Genomic DNA, 8,683 nt, shown 5'->3' on the forward strand with positions numbered 1-8,683 from the left:
CACAGACATTCAGCAACACAAACTTTTTAGCGCTGCCCCGCAATTTTATCAATAAAATAGCTTAATCGCTCAAGAGCTACATTATCTTTCTCAACAAGGAGCTGGTAACATCATCGTTTCTAAAGGAATTAAAGCCACAGCTTCACTGTTAATAGAGAAATGTGACAAAACGGTGGTAATTCATACATACACAGCCTCTCTCTCTCTCTCTCTCTCTCTCTCTCTCTCTCTTGTGTAAATAAACACTTGATGAATTACACTTTTCTGAGAATAGAATATTGAAGTGGAGATCGCTAAACTGCAAGCTTACCGCTGTTTTCAGAAAGCAAGCGCGTTTATCCACAGTGGAGAGAGAGCTTGTGTGCACATGGTTGCCAGGTTGACAAAGATAAGTAGCACGCTTAGCAGATATTTCCGTATTGTGCAAGTGTGAAGCTCTGTTTCGGGGATTACGTCTCTTTATATCAAGCAAGTCCGGTTGTGTTCCTCTGCGGCCAGATTAAACCTTGTTGTAACCTATATATTATGCTCTATTCATTATTTTTTAGAAACCTCACACTTTTCTACTCCATTTTAAATGGTGCTGTCTTATTCAAATTAAGCGCGGTCCACTGCTGCACACATGCCACAATATCGATACAGGGCCAGCTGTATCGATACTCATATCGTCAAATCTCTGTGACGATACATCGTTGTATCGTTGTATCGATGTATCGAACACAGCACTAGTCTTGACCTACTATGCAGTATTTTCATGCAGTGTTTGTGTGTAATAATCCAGGTGGGCAGGTTGTGAACCTGATGAACCAGCGCTTGCAGACTGGATTCAGTGAGACGGAGGTGCTGCAGATCTTCTGTGACACATGTGAAGCTGTCGCTCGACTACATCAGTGCAAAACCCCCATCATCCACCGGGACCTCAAGGTATGAACTCTACACCTTTATTATTCTAAGAAATAAAATAATCTGTAATTTAGTCACCTCCATGTTGTTCCAAACCCGTATGACTAGGTGCAGGGTTCGTACGGTCATGAAAAACCTGAAAAAGTCATGGAATTTCAAAACAGCAATTTCCAGGCCTGGAAAGGTTTTGGAAAAATCAATGAACCCAGAAAGTTTTGGAAAAGTCAGGAAAATTATTTCACAAATATCTGTGCAATAGAATACATTTTGAATCAGATCGGTGTGGGATCGCGCATATATCGCCTAGTTTTACTCAATCCCACAGGTTTCGCATTTATAATGCTGGAAATTGCCGCAAACATTTATTTAATATAGCATGTAGGTTAGATGTAAATAAATCCACACAGAATATCAGATGGAATCAGTCACAAGAGTGAATCAGCGGTACCTCGTCTTCTCTCTTCTTCTCTCTTTGACCCTCTTCACACTGTTGCATCATCACAAAACTGTATCATTTGCACATCTTTTTAAGTCCTTTTAAACCATTCGGTAGTGGCACGCTCCACAAAGGTTTTCTGTGCGCTCACATCCAAAGCGTTTGGACATAAAGCCGCCTCGCAAACACCTCACGAGTACCAAATTGAATTATTGTTCGCAGCTTATTAGGCTTAAAGGGGTCATATGATGCGATTTCAATTTTTCCTTTCTCTTTGGAGAGTTACAAGCTCTTGGTGCATAAAGAAGATCTGTAAAGTTGCAAAGACTAAAGTCTCAAATCCAAAGAGATATTCTTTATAAAAGTTAAGAGTCAACCACGCCTACCTAAAACGGCTCGTTCTAACATGCCCCCACATGTCTATGTCACTATGTGGAAATATTAGCATAATGCGGCCCAAATGTGCACGCAAAGAAAGAAGGTGTGGTTTCAGTAACCGCAGTTAGTGTTGAAGCAGCATGTCAGGGAGACGCTGTGTGTTTCAGTGCGAAAGCAAAAGCACTTTATTTGGTCTTTCGGAAGTAGATGCATTTAGGAATCATTGGTTAAGATTTATTTACAACAGAACAGCACAACCCAGATGTTCGAATTTGTGCAACGCATTTTATGAACGACAGTTTTTTGAATTGTCAAAGGAGGGACTTTGTTGAAAACGAAGCGTTTGAGAGAGGCGGGGCATAGAGGACCTACAATAATGTAGAGTATTTGAAAAATAATGTGTTTTTTGAACATTAAAGCATGTCAGCATATTCTGTTACACCAAATACACAAAATAATGATCTTTAAAATAGCATCATATGACCCCTTTAAGCGGCCAAATACACACAAAATTATGTCAAAATGCCCATCCTGGCGGGTATCCTCATAAACACAGTCAGTTTTGTTTTAAGTGAATGTAAGCTTGAGAAAGAAAACTTGTGTGTATCAGAATATTGGATCCGTGCAGTCGGTCTTAAAGGGACAGCAGCCTAATAAAGCGGTGCCATCTGTAATTAATGTTAATCAAACAACAAAAGACAAAAAAAAAACAAAAAAAAAGATAAATCGCTGCTTTTGACTTATAAACTTTTGTAACTTTAATTTTAAGGATTAATCTGTTTTTAATTTACAGTTTATTTAATTTCTGCATATTTCTGTACCTGAATGCTACTGTTAGACCTAAACGGTTCCCTAAATGAAATTCAGGTCCTGAGTTTAGTTGATAATATTGGTTAAATAAATTATAATATTCAGTGATGTGATGATATGTTCTCTGCGTCTGGCACAGTTGCAGATTGTACTTATTATTAAAACAAATAGAAAGCAAATAAGTAGCATTAATAGTCATTAATTTTAGTTAACATATGCTATGATATATTTGAACATAGATATTTATTCTTATTTTACATGTATACTTGTAATAATAATGGAACATTAGGTCATGAATATTGTAAAAGTCATGGAAAGTTATTGGTAAAAATGTGTACGAACCCTGAAGGTGAAATTTTGAATAATTTTTAGGCTGTTCTTTTCCATTCAACTAAAGCATAGAGAAACCTATGGAGGCCAATTTCTGCCACTGAATAGAAATAAAAAAGGTAATTGCAACTTTTTATCTTACATTTGACTTTTTTTCTCGCAATTCTGACTTTTTTTCTCTGAATTACGTGATATAAACTCACAGTTGCAAGTTATAATGTCAGAATTGCGTGATAGAAACTCACAATTCTGAGCAATAACGTCTAAAAAAATAATTTTTCCTCAGAATTGGACTTTGACTCGCAATTATGAGTATATCTCACAATTCTGAGAAGAGAAGTCAGAATTGCAAGGTATAAACTCGGAATTGCGAGAAAAAAAATCTCGCAATTCTGATTTTATAATGTGCACTTGCAACTTTATATCATGCAATTCTTAGAAAAAAAGTCTGAATTGTGAGATAAAAATGTCCAATTACTTGTTTTTTTGTATTCAGTGGTGGAAACCGGCCTCCATAGAAAATAGTTGAGTCCAGCCTGGTGTGACATGTCTCGATGCTAATTCTAATATTTTTAAATGTATCGAGTGAACGATTCCTTCAATATCTGATTTTTTTGCTTATTATGTTTGTACCCTTTTATAATTTTAGCCATCTTAGAGCTCATTTGTGATGTTAGAAAACTATTTCAGTTCAGCTTTACAAAAACTAGGGCATATCCGACTGTAGCACAGATGTGTGTGCTCTCTTTGTGTTTTTTTAGGTGGAGAACATCTTACTGCATGACAGAGGACATTATGTGTTGTGTGACTTTGGCAGTGCCATTAACCGCTCCCAGAACCCACAAACAGAAGGTGTGGCGGCTGTAGAAGAAGAAATCAAGAAGTGAGCACTGGTTTATTGGTTTACACACCACAGTTTTACGTGTTCGTATCAACTGAATCTTATACTCTGTGTGTGTGTGTGTGTGTGTGTGTGTGTGTGTGTGTGTGTGTGTGTGAAGGCACACTACTCTTTCATACCGGGCCAGAGAACATCTTACTGCATGACAGAGGACATTATGTGTTGTGTGACTTTGGCAGTGCCATTAACCGCTCCCAGAACCCACAAACAGAAGGTGTGGCGGCTGTAGAAGAAGAAATCAAGAAGTGAGCACTGGTTTATTGGTTTACACACCACAGTTTTACGTGTTCGTATCAACTGAATCTTATACTCTGTGTGTGTGTGTGTGTGTGTGTGTGTGTGTGTGTGTGTGTGTGTGTGTGTGAAGGTACACTACTCTTTCATACCGGGCCCCAGAAATGGTGAATCTATATGGGGGTAAAGTTATCACTACTAAAGCAGATATATGGGTGAGTCAAAGAGGTGAAGACTGCTAGAGAAAAATTCAGCAGCAGCCAAAGCTTTTTTCTCTGTAGTTGATTATTATATGCATAGCATTTTGAAACATCACAAAGGGGGTTTGATGACTCTTGCTCATTTGTGTCTTCAGGCTTTGGGCTGCTTGTTGTATAAGTTGTGTTACTTCACTTTGCCGTTTGGAGAGAGTCAGGTGGCCATCTGTGACGGCAGCTTCACCATCCCAGACAACTCCCGCTACTCGCACGACATGCACTGTCTCATCCGTAAGTGCAGCTGATGATTGCTTGTCTGTCATGCAGAATAAGGCAGTAATATTTGCTTTATAAGGACTAATAAACAGCCAATATGCTAGTAATATGCATGCTAATAATCAACTAGTTAATAGTGATCCTTAATCTAAAGTGTTACTGTATTTTCACTTACATAATTTGGTAAAAATTACAGCTTGATTGGAAATAATGTCAAAAAATATTCTGTTCACGTGTGTAAATGTTTGTATTAATAAAAATACAAGTATTATTAGGGGCAAAACTGACGGTGGGACAACTAAGGACAGTCATCATTTTTTGAAAAATGCAATTTTTCACACATTAAATATTAAAGTAGTTTGTTTTTCAGTCTTTGTTTAGATTATTGTAGATTTAAATGTTTTGTATGAAAAAAAAATATTATGCACTCTACTGTTCAAAGGTTTGGGATCAGTAAAATTATTATTATTTTTGTATTGTTCCTCAAGGATTAAAGCTAAAGCATTAAATTAATCAAAAGTGACAGTAAAGACATTTATGATGTTACAAAAGATTTCTATTTCAAATAAATGCTGTTGTTTTGAGCAACATTTGTCCTGAAAAAAACAATGCAGCAGTTTCCACAAAAATATTATGCAGCTTAACTGTTCTCAACATGGATAATGATAAAAATGTTTACTGACCACCAAATCAGCATATTAAAATGATTTGTGAAGGATCATGTGACTTGAGTAATGGCTGCTAAAAACATTTGTAAATTATTTAAAATATATTAAAAAAGAGAAAGCACTTTTAAATTGTAATAATATTTCACAATATTCCTGTCTATACTGTATTTATTGTACTGTTTATATCAAGTAAATGCAGCCTTGGCGAGCATAAGAGACTATTACAAATAGTTAAACATTAATAGACAAATATTAAACCTATTGAATGGTAGTTTATTACATTTATAGTGTATTATGAGTAAGGAATAATTGACAATGGGCCATTGAATTATTAGAAAATAATGATTTTAATAAAATTAATTCTCTGGGACAATAAAAATACATTTTTCAAGATTTAGCAAAACCTGTACACTTTTTATTTTTTTTATTTTTTTTCCTGTACACTTTTATGTTTTGATTTGTTTAATTTCTCCCATCTCAGGTCACATGCTTGAGCCAGACCCTGACATAAGGCCAGATATCTACCAGGTGTCATATTTCGCCTTTAAACTGGCACGGAAAGAATGCCCAGTACAGAATATCCACGTAAGACCTGCTCATTCATACTGTAAAGATCTCTCTCCCTGTTTGATATTAAACCTATTGAATGGTAGTTTATTACATTTATAGTGTATTATGAGTAAGGAATAATTGACAATGGGCCATTGAATTATTAGAAAATAATGCACACCATAATGCATATATATATATATATATATATGTATACAATATTACCTTCATATAACAAAAAGAAAAAAAAACGTTTTTATTTTAATAAAATTAATTTTCATTCTCTGGGACAATAAAAATAAATTTTTCAAGATTTAGCAAAACCTGTACACTTTTTATTATTTTTATTTTTTTTCCTGTACACTTTTATGTTTTGATTTGTTTAATTTCTCCCATCTCAGGTCACATGCTTGAGCCAGACCCTGACATAAGGCCAGATATCTACCAGGTGTCATATTTCGCCTTTAAACTGGCACGGAAAGAATGCCCAGTACAGAATATCCACGTAAGACCTGCTCATTCATACTGTAAAGATCTCTCTCCCTGTTTGCTGTGCTATAACTACACAAGCTACCATGTGCATTTGCCCTGATCTTCTCACCCGTTTTTCACACTCTACAGGGTTTTTGTTCTTTATTTCAGCACATACTTCTTAATTCATGCCTATCCCTAGATATCGTAAGTGCTTGCACAGGAAGTGGAATGTGGCTCGTGGCTGCCAGCTGGCACACATCCAGTGGCCCCTCCCACTCTGAGCAGTATTGATAGCATAATGGAAGCATTGAGTCATGATCAAAGACATATTAACATCGACACCCGCAAATGCTGTTAAGAGTTCAATACAGGAATGACGATACAATTTCAAGGTTATTTTGCAGTTTTTCCTGACATAGGGATGTTTGGCTCAGACTGCAGACTGCGTCTACAAATAAATATCAAAGCTAATCATGTGCTTTCATTACACATTTGTGTTTGTGCCAACAACATGCACATCTTTTGTTGTTGAGGACGTCATCTTCACATATTTTTACACATTCATGGAAATTAAATTATGTACTTAAGAAGGATGATTTCATAGGATGTGACACTGGCAACACCTCTATGCGTAACTCTCTTAAATAACAATACAATTAAATTAATTAAATAACTTTATTTAATTCACTTATAACTTTGAAGTCAATCTGAAATAAAAAAATGACACTGAAATACTTTCTTCATGTTACTGGTCTTCATGCACAATTCATTGGAGTGTGTTAATATTTTGAATTCACTTTTATTTTTATATTTGTATTTATTTTAGTAATTTTGTTATGCACTTTTGTAATTCTTATTAGTTTCTATGGTAACACTTTACAATAAGGTTCCATTAGTTAATATTAGTTAATGTATTAACTAACATGAACGAACCATGAACAGTACATTTATTAATCTTTGTTAATGAAAATACAGTCGTCCGTTGTTAGTTCATGTTAATTCACAGTGCATTAACTAATGTTAACAAATACAACTTTTTGATTTTAATAATGCATTAGTAATGTTATAATTAACATTAACTGAGATTAATAAATGCTGTATAAGTATTGTTCACGCTTAGTTCATGTTAACTAAAGAAGTTAACTAATGAACCTTATTGTAAAGCGTTACCAAAATGGTTTTAGTAATTTTAAAGGGGACATAGGATGCCCATTTTCCACAAGTCGGTATGATTCTTTATTGTCTTCATGAAATGTCTGCACCATACTTTGGTTATAATTTCTCAATGATCATGTAAAATAACACTTTTTACCATATCAAAAACAGCTGTGTTCACAGCGACTCGTTTCGGTGCATGTCTCTTTAAATGATAATGAGCTACTGCGCACCCCGCCCCTCTCTCCCGTGGGCCGTCGACACAAGACCCGTGAATATATCCGTATATGGCTCAAAGGTGGTCTTATTCAAATAGCTAGCTCTCTACATAGAAACTGGCTGCAGGTTGATACAGCTCGCTGGATGACACAGTTTCAGTCTCAGACAGCCAATAACAAACTGGCTGCATGCTTTCTTTTCAGCTTTTTTTGTGCTGGCGAACACGCCAAAACCTAACTAAATGCAAAACAAGCTAAAAAAGTTATATTTAAGTTATATTTAAGTTTTTTAAGTGTACGTTTTTTTATCAAATTTTTATATTTTATTTTATTTCAGCTTTATTTCAATTAACTATAAAAATTGTGTTTGTGTGTGAAAATGTGTGTTGAATTTCCTGTTTCACTGGAATGAGTTGATAATGTTTCATGTTGACTAAAGACAACCAAATACTAAATGCAACAATATCCCTCTCATTCCACTAGAATTCACCCATTCCAGCAAAACTCCCAGAGCCAATCAGAGCCAGTGAGGCCGTGGCTAAGAAGAGTCAAAACAAAGCCAGGTGAGGCTGTCATTTATCTGTGTGGTCTCAGCGGTTTGAAGTGACTTTGCATTTTATTACATACTTTTTTCTTTAGTTTTAGGATGCATATAATTTTTTATAGAGTGGTAGTTCTGATTCGACTTGAACTTTTCTGGTCATTCAGGCTCTCTGATCCAATCCCTACGACTGAGACATCCATAGCGCCACGGCAGCGTCCCAAGGCTGGTCAAGCTCAACCAATCGCAGGCATCCTGCCCATCCAACCAGCCCTCACCCCACGCAAAAGAGCCAGTGCACCTGCAGGACCCAGCCAGCCAATCAGTGAGTGTTCATACATCCACCTTCATCCAAAATCAAACACTATGTAGGCATCCACATTGTAACAAACTCATACGTGTGGCTTCAGTCCTTCATGCACGCTCAGTTTTTTTTCTCAATTTTATTCTCTTCTCTCACTCGTTGCATTGACCGGCATGTGTCTTTGGCTGACACACGCGGCTCTAGTATTCCCACTGGCTCAATCAGTTTGTCATTACAGAGAGCTTTTAAAACCTCACTAATGAGCCTGAGCTATTGAGCCCCTGACACACTCAATCCTACCGAGCTGTC

At 36.2% G+C, this 8,683-nt stretch overlaps 1 protein-coding gene across 1 annotated transcript in view; it reads left to right on the top strand.

Annotated features, from left to right (window-relative positions):
• Window positions 1–8,683, top strand: part of LOC107602451 (AP2-associated protein kinase 1-like) — a 54,937-nt gene that overhangs the window by 14,179 nt on the left and 32,075 nt on the right. The window contains exons 3-9 of the mRNA XM_016294944.1: window positions 782–924; window positions 3,619–3,740; window positions 4,126–4,207; window positions 4,348–4,480; window positions 5,615–5,718; window positions 8,013–8,092; window positions 8,238–8,395. Of these exons, the coding sequence (XP_016150430.1) occupies window positions 782–924; window positions 3,619–3,740; window positions 4,126–4,207; window positions 4,348–4,480; window positions 5,615–5,718; window positions 8,013–8,092; window positions 8,238–8,395 (822 nt within the window). The remainder of the gene's footprint in view (window positions 1–781; window positions 925–3,618; window positions 3,741–4,125; window positions 4,208–4,347; window positions 4,481–5,614; window positions 5,719–8,012; window positions 8,093–8,237; window positions 8,396–8,683) is intronic.

Source organism: Sinocyclocheilus grahami, unplaced genomic scaffold (genome assembly GCF_001515645.1).
Source record: "Sinocyclocheilus grahami isolate Dianchi unplaced genomic scaffold, SAMN03320097.WGS_v1.1 scaffold327.1, whole genome shotgun sequence".
NCBI lineage: Eukaryota > Metazoa > Chordata > Actinopteri > Cypriniformes > Cyprinidae > Sinocyclocheilus > Sinocyclocheilus grahami.